Source organism: Zea mays, chromosome 4 (genome assembly GCF_902167145.1).
Source record: "Zea mays cultivar B73 chromosome 4, Zm-B73-REFERENCE-NAM-5.0, whole genome shotgun sequence".
Classification (NCBI taxonomy): domain Eukaryota; kingdom Viridiplantae; phylum Streptophyta; class Magnoliopsida; order Poales; family Poaceae; genus Zea; species Zea mays.
Genome location: NC_050099.1, coordinates 132,197,895 through 132,214,728, shown reverse-complemented (window position 1 = coordinate 132,214,728; position 16,834 = coordinate 132,197,895). Strand labels below are relative to the sequence as shown.

The 16,834-nt window shown below is 58.0% G+C and overlaps 1 protein-coding gene across 1 annotated transcript in view; it reads right to left on the bottom strand.

The window, feature by feature from the left end:
• Positions 1-610: 610 nt before the first annotated feature.
• Positions 611-16,834, bottom strand: part of LOC103655508 (homeotic protein knotted-1-like) — a 34,247-nt gene continuing 18,023 nt past the window's right edge. The window contains exons 2-4 of the mRNA XM_020552166.1: positions 2,129-2,856; positions 1,542-1,646; positions 611-674 (exon numbers count right to left, since the gene is read on the bottom strand). Of these exons, the coding sequence (XP_020407755.1) occupies positions 611-674; positions 1,542-1,646; positions 2,129-2,856 (897 nt within the window). The remainder of the gene's footprint in view (positions 675-1,541; positions 1,647-2,128; positions 2,857-16,834) is intronic.

The following is a 16,834-nucleotide window of genomic DNA, read 5'->3' as shown; positions in this document are numbered from 1 at the left end:
TCACATTCGGGGATGGAAATCAAGGTTTGGTTAAAGGACTTGGTGAAATTGCTATATCACCTGACCATTCCATTTCCAATGTTTTTCTTGTAGATTCTTTAGATTACAATTAGCTTTCTGTTTCTCAATTGTGTAAAATGGGCTACAAGTGTCTTTTTACGGATATAGGTGTTACTGTCTTTAGAAGAAGTGATGATTCGGTAGTGTCGGAGAGAAAATTCTCCGGCCGGGTGGCGGAACGCACCCGCCCTAAATCCTAAGATGAGGAGGGGCCTAAGCGTTTTGCCTGTTAGATGGATTCGGGATGAACACAAGAACACACAAGGGTTTAGAGTGGTTCAGGCCACAGGAGCGTAATACCCTACTCCAGTGTGTGTTGTATTGAGCTTGAGAGCTTGTATGAACTTGTGAGTCTGAGAGTCTAAGTTGCGTCTACCTTGTAACGTCGTGTGCCCTCCCTTTTAAAGCTCAAGGGGGCATGTACAAGGGTACTAAGCCCCGACATGTGGGCCCAAGGGCAAAATGGAAGGGAGTAACTAGCGCTTGTAACGCCTGGGCGATCTCCGAGCGCCATAATGTCTGTAGTGCATACCGTATTGATATGTCGCGGCTACTTCCTCGGTAACGCGCGAGTCATGATGAGTGTAGCACATGCAGCAGCATGGGCGTACTGCCTGCCAATAGAATGGACAGCCACGCCACCTGCGGGATGGCCTGGTCGCCGCCCGTCAGCAGAGTGGACAGGGCTCATTAAATGCTGAGGCGGCACATCGCCTACCAGTGGAATGGACAAGGCTTATTAAATACCGAGGCGGCACATCACCTGCGAGAGGAATGGACAGGCGGTGCGCCTTATCCGCAATAAATGCAGAGGTCGCGCGGCCCAGAGGCCTTACATCAGGCTCCACCCGCTGGCTTACGTCACGGGCAGTAGGCCACGTGGCAGCATCAGGTCTCCGCCTGAGCAGGGAGCAGAAGCGTACATGGTAAGGTCCGGGCACGTGTTGGCTCTGGACCCCCGCCTGGCCTTGATTAAGGCCTGGGTATTCTTTGTCCCAGAATCCCGGGACCCTGCTGTGAGTGGCCCGGACCCCACATAGAGGGGTCCGGACCCCATCCTAGGGGTCTGGTTTGCGCCCGTGGAGGTCCTGGACCTTACCCGGAGGTCCGGTTTGCATATGCTAGGGTTCGGCACCTTAGCATGGGGGTCTGGACTCACTGTTGATACCTTGGAGTATATCATCTTCTCTGGCCACGTGGTGGCCCCAGAGCCGTCCACGTGGTGGGGTCGGGTGTTGTTTACCACGCGACTAGAGTTAGCCGGGCGGGTACCGCGTCTTCACACTATAGTAAGGGGTACCCTTGTTTTAGGGTACCGACAGTGGCCCCCGGGCCCACCTCAGGGGAGGTTACGAGCCTGCAGGTGGGGCCAAAGCTTGATTGGTGATTGGCGCGCCGCTTCCGTGCGTTTGCTGACGTAATCACCGCCAATCCGCCTTTGGTCACGCCATCTGCCATGTCTGTCCCTGCAGCTAACTAACTCGCGGCCCCCACGCCAGATGGTTTCACCGAGCCACACGCGAGGCGCCTCGATACCACTGCATTGGTTTAAAAAATCACCTTCTCTGTCTTCTACGGCGGCCCCGAGGAGGCGCAGTACCGGCACGAGCGGCGGTTTGCTCTTTCTGCACCCAGGAACCAACACCCAAGGAGTATGACTTGTGGGCCTAGGCCCCCGTGTCATAGACTGGGCCATTGTTTTCGGTGGAGATGAAGAGGCGCACTACCACGGGCGGCAGTTCGCTCCTCGCGTGGCGGTTCGCCTTCTTCGAACTCGGAGACCAGCACACCAGCTGTATGACTTGTGGACCCGAGCCTCCATGTCATAGACTAGGTTGCTTTGGTGCGCGTCGGGCGAGATTTCTCTGCGGCGTCTCGGGGCGTGAGCGGGAGAGTGTGCCTTGAAAAGGGATTCACCCCGCGTGCAGCAGTTACGCTTTCGCATTCTCTCCAGCTGCTGCGCCCTTTTGCCTTCAAGCTCTCCGCGCCCCACTCCATCCTCCAAGCGGCCATCTTCGTCTACCTCTGCGAGATGTTCGTAGTGGTGGCCCGTTTCCGCTAGTGCTCAGATGAAAGGATGTTGCGCAGCGACCTTCCAGAGATGGAAAGCGAGTTGAGCTGTGACTCCACCCTTCGTATGAACTCCATCGCCTCCTGCAGCAGCCTCGTCAACTCCTCCCTGAACTTCACCAGCATCTCGTGGTACGCCTCCATGAACTGGTCTAGCTCCGTCGCAGCGGCCAGGCCGCCGAGCGCCGTGTGTTGCCGCGCCTCCACCTCCTGCACTATCTTTGTCAGCTTCGCCGACACCTCCGGTGGTGCCCCCACCTTGTTCCACGTGAGGTAGGCAGTGAGGAGCGAGTAGTAGTGTGGGCGCGAGACGATCTTGGCTTTGATGGCCACGACGTCGCCTCCGTAGGGAGACAACGATGAGGGCTCCTTCGCCTTGACGCACGCATCGAGGAGGCCGCCGCTGTTGGCAAGCTGCAGCACCGGGTTGCCGCTAGCACTGTTGTTCCCAGTGGACACCACCATGTTCAGGGTTAGCGGCAGGCCTGTGCCCGGCGGTTGCGGCGGCAGCTGCGCTACAACGACGCTGAGGGAGGATGCCCACAGGCGGTGGTAGTGGTGCTGGCCGTGGTTGTGGCCGTGGTTGCTTGCGCCAACTCCAAAGCCACGACCCGGCCATCTCCTTGGGACCGGTGATCGCTGGTCCAGTGGCCAACACTGAAGACGCCGCCCGGGAGGCCGTACAAGATGCTGTGGAGACGGTGGCCACACGCTTCCAGCGTGACCCTGCTGATGCCGAGTAGTTCATACCTGTAGAAATGAGGCTAGGGCTCCACTTGAAGGCGGATGTAATAACTTTTGTTTTTGTAAGATACTTTTGAGTACTATTTATCGAGCAGTACCAGCACTTATCTGTAAACTATTTGTCCTTGTTGTGTGTGGCGTTACCAACTCCTCCCTGGTACTTGGCCCCCCTGGGATGTAGGCTCGACGTGTCGAGGCTGGATACCAGTATACCTAAGAAAGAGTTGGCAACGGCCCCCTCGAGGTATCCTCGACTGGGACCTGGACCTGTACACAGCTTCGGGTAGGGAGCGTTAGTAGCACACCCATAGGACCCATCGTGTGATATTTGCCATCCTTTGATTCATGCAACAGGACCTGCACGATTTAGTCTGGGAAGCCAAGCCGTATGCTCGGATCCCTTGGATCACAGTTCCAAATACTAGGACGGCGGTCGCAGAGTGGTGGAGCGTGCAGGCTTAGGGTACGAGACAATGCTAAGCGGCTACACAGCTCCGGACCACCCTAGGAGATGTGTGTCCATTCTCTAGAACCGGACCCTAGGTTGCCGAACCCACAGGACTATAGTTCCAAATACTAGGGTGCCCGTCCTAGAGCGGTGGAGCGTGCTGGCTTAAGGTACGGAACCAAGCTAAGAGGTTGCACAGCTCCGGACCACCCCAGGGAGCGGGCGCCCATTCTCTAGAACTGGCCCCCAGGCTGCCGGACCCCCTGCCTTTGTAGAGGGGTCCTAAACTGCAAACCTGGCTACTTAATTCGGATGTCATCATACCAGCAAGGGTGGGAACTATATGAGTGGGTTAGATAAAAAACATTATCTGGAAACTGCAGCAGAATAAAATCACCATAGAAGCACATCTGAAGGGGGTAAATCTTTTCTTTATAACTTGACATGCATGGGTGCAGACCAACAGGCCGGGCTTATGAGGGCGGACCTCACCGGGCTGGCGTACACATATGCACAACCTAGTTACAAAAAAAGAAACCTTTACCCCCTCAGACTTGCTCCTATGGGTAGAACTTACGGAGATGCTCTATGTTCCAGGGATTGGGAAGAGGCACTCCTTCAGTTGTGGCGAGGTGGACACACCTGGGTCGGCACACTTCTGTCACCTTGAATGGTCCTTCCCAACTAGAGGGGAGTTTGTGGAGCCCTTCTCGGTTGAGAATTCACCTTAGGACCAGGTCCCCGACCCTGAGCTCCCTACTATGCACGAACCACTGGTGGTAGCGCCCGAGCGCTTGGTTCTAACGTGCATTTCGAATCGCCGCTTGCCATCTGTGTTCATTGATGAAGTCCACGTCCTCACGCCGTAGCTGTTCCTGCATAGACTCATCAAAAGACTGGACCCGTGGGGAGCCCATAAGGATTTCTGGGGGAAGGCAGGCTTCGGCCCCGTAGACCAGGAAGAACGGGGTCTCTCCGGTAGCTCGGCTGGGTGTGGTCCGGTTCCCCCACAGCACCGACGGGAGTTAAATGACCCAATTTGCACCATGCTTTTTCAAGCAGTCATAGGTGTGTGTCGTTGTCGTCACCGGAGTCAGAGTCTCCAGTGAAAACATCCTTCAGGACCCCCTCAGGTGACTAATACCCAAGGTCCCGTTCTCCCGCGGCCACATCACCGTCGTCGACCCTCTCCTTGCCAGGCCGGTGACGAGGTGGGGAGTCATCCTTGGACGTCTGCTGTAACACTATAAAAATCATTAAATAAAAATAATACATTTAGTTATTAATGATATTTATGGTCATTAATTTTCTTTTAAGTGTTTGTTATTTATCTGCCTTTGGAATGATCTTTGATTTCTCATAATTGATTTTGGATACCGAATAGCACTTCTTGTTAAAAAAATCCAAATAAGTAATATAATAATTATTAGTCCAAAAATAAATATTTTATTTATAAATAGTTTTGTTGTAATTATTATAAATTTTAGGAGTATTTAAATATGTATTTCGAAATTTAAAAAAAAGAAAAAAAACAAAACCTAACTAACCCTAACCTAACCTTGGCCCATTAGGCCCATGAAGAGCCAGCCGCGCGCCCCTGCTTTCCCTAACCCTAAACCGCCGCTCACTGCCCCTAGCAGCCGCCGCCGCTCCTCCCTCCCTCTTCTTTCTCCTCTCTCCTCCCCACCTGCCCTTCTCTCTCTCGCCCTGCTTCCACGCTCTAGCGCCATGAGCACGACCGTGCCCCCCTGCACCCGCGCCCAGGAGCTTCCCCCCGCGCCCAGCCCTGCCCGCCGACTTGCCGAGCAGCGCCACCCCGAGCCGGCCCCGACCGCGCCATCAACGCGCCGCCGCGCGACCCGCCCCCTGACCGAGCCGAGGACCGAGCCCGACACCCACAGGAACGCCGCGCGACCCGGCCATCCGAACCCGCGCAGCCTAGCACCCGACCCCGCGTAACGACCATGCCATGAAGTCGAGCCGACCGTTCTTCTTCGCGAGTAATGGAGAAATCATCCGTTTTCGTCCCCCATTAATCCCTCCATTGATGAACGCCATTATTGGCCATGAAGCACCCACGGGCGACCCTTCATCTCTCTCCCATCTTCTATAAAAGGGCAACCGAGCTCCTCTCTTCTCCCTCCCACAACCGAGCTCTCTTCCTCCCCGAGCTCCCTCTCTCTCTCTACCACTCGCCCACGCCGTCGCCGGAGTTCGTCCACGCCGCACGCTGTCGTACCTCGTCGTCCGAACGCTGACCGATGATCGTGCCCGTTCTTTGACCGCCAAGACCGTCGTTCATCCCAAGGTTGAAGACAACCCCAAATTGTTGACGTATTTTCTAAATCATGTTTTGAATTAATTTATGGATCTTATGAATTGTTGTTGTAATATTGATGCGATTTGGCGATTCGTGTATGATTTTAGAGATTCGATATATACATGTAACCAAAATCGAACCCCGCGACAATATTTAAATATACGCATGATTTTATAATTCTAAAAATGAACACGATCACTATTCACTACCTCGGTGATTTTCATACTAGAAAACGTTTACAGATTTGAGTTCGCTTTAGTGTGTGGAACGATAATTGTTAGTAGTATTTTAAGTGTAAACTTAGTTGCATGAAGAAATTGAAATAGGCACTAAGTCATGTATTTTCTAGTCAAATGAAAATATATATTTGCTATTCATAACAAATGAATTCATAAGTATAGCACTTAAGTACCATTTAGTAAGATATTTATTTATGTCATAATAACCATGATTATGTTATTAAAGTCCCATTTAGTAATATACAATTAATTCTTAGTATATTAATGTTAGAAGAATTAAATAAACAATTTTAGTTATACGTATAAATTCTATTTAGAAAAGAAAGGAGAAAACCGAAATAGTAGAATTTATAATAATGTTAAAATGACTTAACTAGGCACTCATACTTTTCTAATAAAGAAATTGATAGTTATATTGGTAAACATAGGTTTCTTACTAAAGAATTAGATAATTTGTTTCTAACTTTAAAATGACCTTTCTAATAGATATCATATTTAAGAAGGTTCGTTATAGATATTTAAGTATAGCCGTATTAAATAGAAACTTAAAAGAATATGTAGACCATATGTTTCTTAATAAAAATAGAAGATAAATATATGTCCAATTAATAGATTATTTATATTTTCTTAATTAAAAGATAACAAGAGTCATTTCTTTTATAAACTAAAATGACAGTTTATACTTTTTCCTTTCAAATGATTAAGGTCATATGTTTCTAAATTGAAACTAACTATAATCAATAGATTATTTATATTTTCTCACAATTTAATAACTAGACTTACATTTTGTCGGTGTTTCGACCCCGGGGGTCCCTGGACCGACGAGTAAATTGTCTCTGCATGTCCCAGCCCAGATGGGTCGGCGCGAGATGGAACACAAGGGGGAAAAAAGGGAACCGCGGCTCGTGTTATCCTGCGCCCAGGGTGGATGCTCTTGTAGTAGGGGGTTACAAGCGTCCGCGAGGGAGAGAGAGAGCCTGTTCGTCAGCCCGTCCTCCCGCGCGGCCACCTCTCGTACGAGGGCCCTGGACCTTCCTTTTATAGATGTAAGGAGAGGGTCCAGGTGTACAATGGGGGGTGTAGCAACGTGCTAACGTGTCCGGCAGAGAGGAGCCAGAGCCCTATGTACATGCCGACGTGGCTGTCGGAGAGGTGTTAGTGCCCTGTTCATGTGATGTCGTGACCGTCGGAGGAGCGCTTGAGCCTTGTAGAAGCACAGCTGTCGGGGCTGTCGGGTCCTTGCTGACGTCTCCTTGCTTCCGTAGGGGGCTGAGAACCGCCATCGTCATAGGAGCACGCAGGGTGCCATCATTGCTTGTTTACCGGGGCCAGCCAAATGGGACGCTGGTCTTGTTCCCCGTAGCCTGAGCTAGCTAGGGGTAGGGTAATGATGTGCCCCCCTGTTACGTGGTCGGTCCGAGCCCAAGGTCGGGCGAGGCGGTGACTCCTCCGAGGTCGAGGTTGAGTCTGAGCCCTAGGGTCGGGCGAGGCGGAGAGCGTCTTCCAAGGTCGAGGCAGGGGCCGAGCCCCAGGGTCGGGCGAGGCGAAGCTTCCTATGGCGCATGAGGCTGGACTCGGCTGTTGTCAGCCACACCCTGGCAGGTGGCACAGCAGTCGGAGCAGGGCAGGAGGCGCTGTTTTCCTGTCAGGTCAGTCAGTGGAGGGGCGAAGTGACTGCGGTCACTTCGGCCCTGTCGACTAAGGAGCGCGCGTCAGGATAAGGTGTCAGGCGATCCTTGCATTGAATGCTCCTGCGATATGGTCGGTTGGCGAGGCAATCTGGCCAAGGTTGCTTCACTGCGAAGCCTGCCCGAGCTGGGCCTCGGGCGAGTCGAAGGTGCGCTCGTTGCTTGAGGAGGCCCTCAGGCGAGGCGTGAAGCCGCCTGGGTCTACTGTTCCTACCCGAGGATGGGCTCGGGTGAGGCGAGATCGTGTCCCTTGAGTGGACGGAGCTTTGACCTGTATTGCGCCCATCAGGCCTTTGCAGCTTGTGCTGATGGTGGTTACCAGCCGAGTTTTAGGAGTCTTGGGGGTACCCCTAATTATGACCAGTGTAGTTTACACACATCCTCCATTTCCCACCTTTCTTTTTCACAAGCATAGGGTTGGCTAGCCATTCGGGATGGAATACCTCTTTGATGAACCCTACAGCCATCAGCTTGTGGATCTCCTCGCCTATGGCTCTGCGCTTTTCTTCGTCGAATCGGCGCAAATGCTGCTTCACGGGTCGGGCTCCAGCTCGGATATCCAGCGAGTGCTCGGCGACATCCCTCGGTATGCCAGGCATGTCCGAGGAACTCCACGCAAAAACCTTGGCGTTCGCGCGGAGAAAGTCGATGAGCACTACTTCCTATTTGGGGTCCAGCTCGGAGCCGATCCGGACTTGCTTGGAGGCGTCGTTGCTGGGGTTGAGAGAGACGGACTTAACCGCCTCTGCTGGCTCAAAGTTGCCGGCGTGGCGCTTCGCATCTGGCACCTCCTTGGAGAGGCTCTCCAAGTCGGCGACGAGGGCCTCGGATTCGACGAGGGCCTCAGCGTCCTCCACGCACTCCACGTCGCATTCGTACGCCTATCGATACGTGGATCCGACGGTGATGACCCCGTTGGGGCCCGACATCTTGAGCTTGAGGTAGGTGTAGTTGGGGACGGCCATGAACTTGGCGTAGCATGGTCTCCCCAGCACTGCGTGGTAGGTTCCTCGGAACCCGACCACCTCGAACGTGAGGGTTTCCTTTCGGAAGTTGGAGGGAGTCCCGAAGCAGACGGGCAGATCGAGTTGCCCAAGGGGTTGGACGCGCTTCCCGGGGATGACCCCGTGAAAGGGCGCCGCACCGGCCTGGATCGTGGACAGATCGATCTGCAAGAGCCCGAGGGTCTCGGCGTAGATGATATTGAGGCTGCTGCCTCCGTCCATGAGGACCTTGGTAAGCCTGACGTTGCCAATGACGGGATCGACAACGAGCGGGTACTTCCCCGGGCTCGGCACGCGGTCGGGGTGGTCGCCTTGGTCGAAGGTGACGGGCTTGTCGGACCAGTCTAGGTAGACTGGCGCCGCTACCTTCACCGAGCAGACCTCCCGGCGCTCCTGCTTGCGGTGCCGAGCCAAGGCGTTCGCCACTTGCCCATCGTAGATCATGAAGCAGTCGTGGACCTCGGGGAACTCCTATGCTTTGTGGCCCTCCTTCTTGTCGTTGTCATGGCCTTTGCCACCTTCTGCCGGGGGCCTAGCCTTATGGAAGTAGCGCCGAAGCATGACGCACTCCTTAAGTGTGTGCTTGACGGGACCCTAATGATAGGGGCACGACTCCTTGAACATCTTGTCGAACAGGTTGGCCCCTCCGGGAGGCTTCCGAGGGTTCCTGTGCTCGGCGGCGGCGACAAGATCTGCGTCGGCGGCGTCGCGTTTCGCTTGCGACTTCTTCTTGCCCTTCTTCCTCATGCCGCGCTGAGCGGACGCCTCGGGGACGTCTTCCTGCTGGCGCCCCTGAGGCTGCTTGTCCTTCCGGAAGATGGCCTCGACCACCTCCTGACCAGAGGCGAACTTGGTGGCGATGTCCATCAGCTCGCTCGCCCTGGTGGGGGTCTTGCGACCTAGCTTGCTCACTAGGTTGCGGCAAGTGGTGCCGGCGAGGAACGCGCCGATGACATCTAAGTCGGTGATGTTGGGCAGCTCGGTGCGCTGCTTCGAAAATTGCCGGATGTAGTCTCGCAGGGATTCCCCCGGCTGCTGGCGACAGCTTCGGAGATCCCAGGAGTTCCTAGGGCGCACGTATGTGCCCTAGAAGTTTCCGGCGAAGGCTTTGACTAGGTCGTCCCAGTTGGAGATCTATGCAGGAGGCAGATGCTCCAGTCAGGCCCGGGCGGCGTCGGAAAGGAACAGGGGGAGGTTGCGGATGATGAGGTTGTCATCGTTCGTTCCACCCAGCTGTCGGGGACCATAATTAGGGGTACCCTCAAGACGCCTAATTCTCAGCTGGTAACCCCCATCAGCATAAAGCTGCAAAGGCCTGATGGGTACGATTAAGTCAGGGATCAGTCCACACGAGTGACTCGATCACGCTTCACCCGAGCCTAGCCTCGGCCGAGGGCAGCCGACCTCGAGAGACTTCCGTCTCGCCCGAGGCCCCCTTTTTACGGCGGACACATCACCGGCTCGCCCGAGGCCTTGGCTTCGCTCAGAAGCAACCTTGACTAAATCGCCACACCGACTGACCAAATTGCAGGGGCATTTAACGCAAAGGTGGCCTGACACCTTTATCCTGACACGCCCCCCCCCCCGGCAGAGCCGAAGTGACCACCGTCACTCCACCGCTCCTCTGACTAGTCTGACAGAAGGACAGCGCCGCCTGCGCCACTCCGACTGCGGTGCCGCTCGACAAAGTGAGTCTGACAGGCAGTCAGGCCTTGCCAAAGGCGCCACGGCGAACTCCGCTCCGCCCGACCCCAGGGCTCAGACTCGGGCTAAGACCCGGAAGACGGCGAACTCCGCTCCGCCCGACCCCAGGGCTCGGACTCGGGCTAAGACCCGGAAGACGGCGAACTCCGCTCCGCCCGACCCCAGGGCTCGGACTCGGGCTAAGACCCGGAAGACGGCGAACTCCGCTCCGCCCAACCCCAGGGCTCGGACTCGGGCTAAGACCCGGAAGACGGCGAACTCCGCTCCGCCCGACCCCAGGGCTCGGACTCTGGCTAAGACCCGGAAGACGGCGAACTCCGCTCCGCCCGACCCCAGGGCTCGGACTCTGGCTAAGACCCGGAAGACGACGAAACTCCGCCTCGCCCGACCCCAGGGCTCGGACTCCGCCCTGGCCTCGGCCGAACGACTTCCGCCTCGCCCGACCCCATGGCTCGGGCTCGGCCTCGGCAATAGAAGACAGACTCAACCTCGGCTTCGGAGGAGCCCCCATGTCACCCTGCCTAGGGCACAGATCCGCCACGTCAACAGGGGGCGCCATCATCATCCTACCCCGAATCGACTCGGGTCACGGAGAACAAGACCGGCATCCCATCCGGCCAGCTCCGCCGGATGGGCAATGATGGCGCTCCACCAGCTCTGTGACGACGGCGGCCCCCAGCTCTCTTACGGAAGCAGGACGACGTCAGCAGGGACTTGACCGCTCCAACAGCTGTCCCTCCGCCAGGCTCCGTCGCACCTCCGACAGCCACGACATCACGCCAGCAAGGTGCCAAGATCTCTCCGGCTGCCACATTGGCATGTACCTAGGGCACTAGCTCTCTCTCCGCTAGACACGTAGCACTCTGCTACACCCCCCATTGTACACCTGGATCCTCTCCTTACGACTATAAAAGGGAGGACCAGGGCCTTCTTAGAGGAGGTTGGCCGCGCGGGACCGAGGACGAGACAGGCGCTCTCTTGGGGTCGCTCGCTTCCCTCACCCGCGTGGACGCTTGTAACCCCCCTACTGCAAGCGCACCTGACCTGGGCGCGGGACGAACACGAAGGCCGCGGGACTTCCACCTCTCTCACGCTCGACTCCGGCCACCTCGCCTCTCCCCCCTTCGCGCTCGCCCACACGCTCGACCCATCTGGGCTGGGGCACGCAGCACACTCACTCGTCGGCTTAGGGACCCCCCTGTCTCGAAACGCCGACAGTTGGCGCGCCAGATAGGGGCACGCTGCGTGCTGACGAACAGCTCCCCGTCAAGCTCCAGATGGGCAGTCTCCAGCAACATCTTCGGCCCGGGACGGTGCTTCGTTTCGGGACTCTTGAGTTCATGTCCTTCGACGGCAGCTACGACATGATACTTCTTCCACCGCCGCGCGACGACGACAATGGCGGCCAACAACCCGCCCGCCGGCGGCGGAATCGACGACATCTTCCCCGCGTGGTGGAAGAGCAACATTCGGGCTCGCACCATCCTCTCCCCCGCCAACGGAGGAGGAGGCGGGGCCATCAAGGCCAGGCGGGAGGCCGCGCTTCGTTGGCCGTCGAGCGAATCGACGCCCCCGACGCCCCGACGGAAGGCACGCCGGACGTCGACCTCGCGTTCAAGACGGAGGCAAGCGCCGTCCCCCCGCGACACGCTGACCCCGAACAAGAAGACGACGCCGGCGCGCTCGCGGAAAGCCTGCAGGACGTCGCCCTTGTACCTGAGACGACGGTGCAACCAGTCCCCGATGTGACTACGTCGCTCCTCGTCGAACAAAAGGTACCGACTAACTCCCATCTTGCGTCATTTCGACTCGGCCTCAACCCGCCAAACGACCTCGTTTTGGCGGGCGCTCTCATTGAGGCGAGTGCAACCCCACTGGGGTTTCGTATGCGGTCACCTTGGGACCGGCTGACGGACGTCTCAACCTACGGGCCCTCTGGGTCCGAGGAAGATGACGATCCCAGCATCTGTTGGGATTTCTCCGGACTTGGCAACCCCAGTGCCATGCGGGACTTCATGACCGCATGTGACTACTGCCTATCCGACTGTTCCGACGGAAGCCGCAGCCTTGGCAACGAGAGCTGCGGCCCAAGCCGCGAATGTGTCCACATCGAGCTAGGGGATCCCTCCGAAGGCAACCATCTCGGCATGCCGGAGGACGGTGATCCTCCTAGGCCGGTGCCTCGCGCCGACATCCCACGGGAGCTAGCTGTGGTCCCCGCTCCGGCGGGGGGTTACGACCCACAACTCGAGCAAGTCCGCGAGGCGCAGGCCAGGCTCAACGAGGGAACAGGAGCGCTTGAGCCGGTCCGTCGGGACGTCGGGCAGGTATGGGCGGGCCAACCCCTGGCCGGAGAAATACGTCACCTGCCCCAAGGTCTCCAGCACCACGTCGCCAACGATGCCAGGGTCAGGCCGCCGCCCGCATCCTGCGGGGTTGGTCAGAACCTGGCAGCCGCAGCGATGCTCCTCCGCGCGATGCCGGAGCCATCAACCACCGAGGGTCGGCGAATCCAGGGAGAGCTCAAGAATCTCCTGGAAGGCGCTGCGGCCCGACGGGCCGAGAGCACTGCCTCCCGAAGGCAAGGATATCCCTCGGAACCTCATGCCGCGACTTCCCGATTCATGCGGGAAGCCTCGGTCTACACCGGGCGCACGCGCAACACCGCGCCTGCGGCCCCGGGCCACCTCGGCAACGAGCACCATCGGCGCGACCGTCGGGCCCACCTCGACGAAAGGGTGCGCCGAGGCTACCACCCCAGGCGTGGGGGGCGCTACGACAGTGGGGAGGATCGGAGTCCCTCGCCCGAACCACCCGGTCCGCAGGCCTTCAGTCGGGCCATCCGACGGGCGCCATTCCCGACCCGGTTCCGACCCCCGACTACTATCACAAAGTACTCGGGGGAAACGAGACCGGAACTGTGGCTCGCGGACTACCGCCTTGCCTGCCAACTGGGTGGCACGGACGACGACAACCTCATCATCCGTAACCTCCCCCTGTTCCTCTCCGACACTGCTCGCGCCTGGTTGGAGCACCTGCCTCCGGGGCAGATCTCCAACTGGGACGACTTGGTCCAAGCCTTCGCTGGCAATTTCCAGGGCACATACGTGCGCCCCGGGAATTCCTGGGACCTTCGAAGCTGCCGGCAACTGTCGGGGGAGTCGCTCTGGGACTACATCCGGCGATTCTCGAAGCAGCGCACCGAGCTGCCCAACATCACCGACTCGGATGTCATCGGCGCGTTCCTCGCCGGCACCACATGCCGCGACCTGGTGAGCAAGCTGGGTCGCAAGACCCCCACCAGGGCGAGCGAGCTGATGGACATCGCCACCAAGTTCGCCTCTGGCCAGGAGGCGGTTGAGGCTATCTTCCGAAAGGACAAGCAGCCCCAGGGCCGCCCATCGGAAGAGGCTCCCGAGGCGTCTGCTCCGCGCGGCGCCAAGAAGAAAGGCAAGAAGAAGTCGCAATCGAAACGCGACGCCGCTGACGCGGACCTTGTCGCCGCCGCCGAGTACAAGAACCCTCGGAAGCCCCCCGGAGGTGCGAACCTCTTCGACAAGATGCTCAAGGAGCCGTGCCCCTACCATCAGGGGCCCGTCAAGCACACCCTCGAGGAGTGCGTTATGCTTCGGCGTCACTTCCACAGGGTCGGGCCACCCGCCGAGGGTGGCAGGGCCCGCGACGACGACAAGAACGAAGATCACCCAGCAGGAGAGTTCCCCGAGGTCCGCGACTGCTTCATGATCTATGGAGGGCATGCGGCGAATGCCTCGGCTCGGCACCGCAAGCAAGAGCGCCGGGAGGTCTGCTCGGTGAAGGTGGCGGCGCCAGTCTACCTAGACTGGTCCGACAAGCCCATCACCTTCGACCAGGCCGACCACCCCGACCATGTGCCGAGCCCGGGGAAATACCCACTCGTCGTCGACCCCATTGTCGGCGATGTCAGGCTCACCAAGGTCCTGATGGATGGGGGCAGCTGCCTCAACATCATCTACACCGAGACCCTCAAGCTCCTGCGCGTCGATCTGTCCTCCGTCCGAGCAGGCGCTGCGCCCTTCCACGGGATCATCCCTGGGAAGCGTGTCCAGCCCCTCGGGTGACTCGACCTCCCCGTCTGCTTCGGGACGCCCTCCAACTTCCGAAGGGAGACCCTAACGTTCGAGGTGGTCGGGTTCCGAGGAACCTACCACGCCGTACTAGGGAGGCCATGCTACGCGAAGTTCATGGCCGTCCCCAACTACACCTACCTGAAGCTCAAGATGCCGGGCCCCAACGGGGTCATCACCGTCGGCCCCACGTACAAACACGCGTTCGAATGCGACGTGGAGTGCGTGGAGTACGCCGAGGCCCTCGCCGAGTCCGAGGCCCTCATCGCCGACTTGGAGAACCTCTCCAAGGAGGTGCCAGACGTGAAGCGCCATGCCGAGAACTTCGAGCCAGCGGAGACGGTTAAGGCCGTCCCTCTCGACCCTAGCGGCGACACCTCCAAGCAGGTCCGGATCGGTTCCGGGCTCGACCCCAAATAGGAAGCAGTGCTCGACGACTTTCTCCGCGCAAACGCCGACGTCTTTGCGTGGAGTCCCTCGGACATGCCCGGCATACCGAGGGATGTCGCCGAGCACTCGCTGGATATTCGGGCCGGAGCCCGACCCGTCAGGCAGCCTCTGCGCCGATTCGATGAGGAAAAGCGCAGAGTGATTGGCGAAGAGGTCCACAAGCTAATGGCAGCAGGGTTCATCAAAGAGGTATTCCATCCCGAATGGCTTGCCAACCCTGTGCTTGTGAGGAAGAAAGGGGGGAAATGGCGGATGTGTGTAGACTACACTGGTCTCAACAAAGCATGTCCGAAGGTTCCCTACCCTCTGCCTCGCATCGACCAAATCGTGGATTCCACCGCTGGGTGCGAAACCCTGTCCTTCCTCGATGCCTACTCAGGGTATCACCAGATCCGGATGAAAGAGTCCGACCAGCTCGCGACTTCTTTCATCACGCCGTTCGGCATGTACTGCTATGTCACCATGCCGTTCGGTTTGAGGAATGCGGGCGCGACGTACCAGCGGTGCATGAACCATGTGTTCGGCGAACACATCGGTCGCACAGTCGAGGCCTACGTTGATGACATCGTAGTCAAGACAAGGAAGGCTTCCGACCTCCTCTCCGACCTTGAAGTGACATTCCGATGTCTCAAGACGAAAGGAGTCAAGCTCAATCCTGAGAAGTGTGTCTTCGGGGTGACCCGAGGCATGCTCCTAGGGTTCATCGTCTCCGAGCGAGGCATTGAAGCCAACCCGGAGAAGATCGCGGCCATCACCAGCATGGGACCCATCAAGGACTTAAAAGGTGTACAGAGGGTCATGGGATGCCTCGCGGCCCTGAGCCGCTTCATCTCACGCCTCGGCGAAAGAGGTCTGCCCCTGTACCGCCTCTTAAGGAAGGCTGAGTGTTTCGCTTGGACCCCTGAGGCCGAGGAAGCCCTCGGCAACCTGAAGGCGCTCCTTACAAAGGCGCCTGTCTTGGTGCCCCCGGCGGATGGAGAAGCCCTCTTGGTCTACGTCGCCGCGACCACTCAGGTGGTTAGCGCCGCGATTGTAGTCGAGAGGCAAGAGGAAGGGCATGCATTGCCTGTTCAGAGGCCGGTCTACTTCATCAGCGAAGTGCTGTATGCTGTGATCCTGACAAGGCGGAAGCTGCGACACTACTTCGAGTCTCATCCGGTAACTGTGGTGTCATCCTTCCCCCTGGGGAAGATCATCCAGTGCCGAGAGGCCTCGGGCAGGATCACAAAGTGGGCGGTGGAAATCATGGGCGAAACGATCTCGTTCGCCCCTCGGAAGGCCATCAAGTCCCAGGTGTTGGCGGACTTCGTGGCCGAATGGGTCGACACCCAGTTGCCGACGGCTCCGATCCAACCGGAGCTCTGGACCATGTTTTTCGACGGGTCGCTGATGAAGACAGGAGCCGGCGCGGGCCTGCTCTTCATCTCGCCCCTCGGAAGGCACTTGCGCTACGTGCTGCGCCTCCATTTCCCGGCGTCCAACAATGTGGCCGAGTACGAAGCTCTGGTCAACGGGTTGCGGATCGCCATCGAGCTAGGGGTCAGACGCCTCGACGCCCGCGGTGATTCGCAGCTCGTCATCGACCAAGTCATGAAGAACTCCCACTGCCGCGACCCGAAGATGGAGGCCTACTGCGACGAGGTTCGGCGCCTGGAAGACAAGTTCTTCGGGCTCGAGCTCAACCACATCGCTCGGCGCTACAACGAAACTGCAGACGAGCTGGCTAAAATAGCCTCGGGGCGAACTACGGTCCCCCCGGACGTCTTCTCCCGGGATCTGCATCAACCCTCCGTCAAGATCGACGACGCGCCCGAGCCCGAGGTACCCTCGGCTCAGCCCGAGGCACCCTCGGCTCTGCCCGAGGCACCCTCGGCACAGCCCGAGGTACCCTCGGCCCCCGAGGGCGAGACACTTGACGTCGAGGAAGAGCGGAGCGGGGCCACGCCAGATCGGGATTGGCAGGCCCCGTACCTGCAATATCTCCGTCGAGGAGAGCTACCC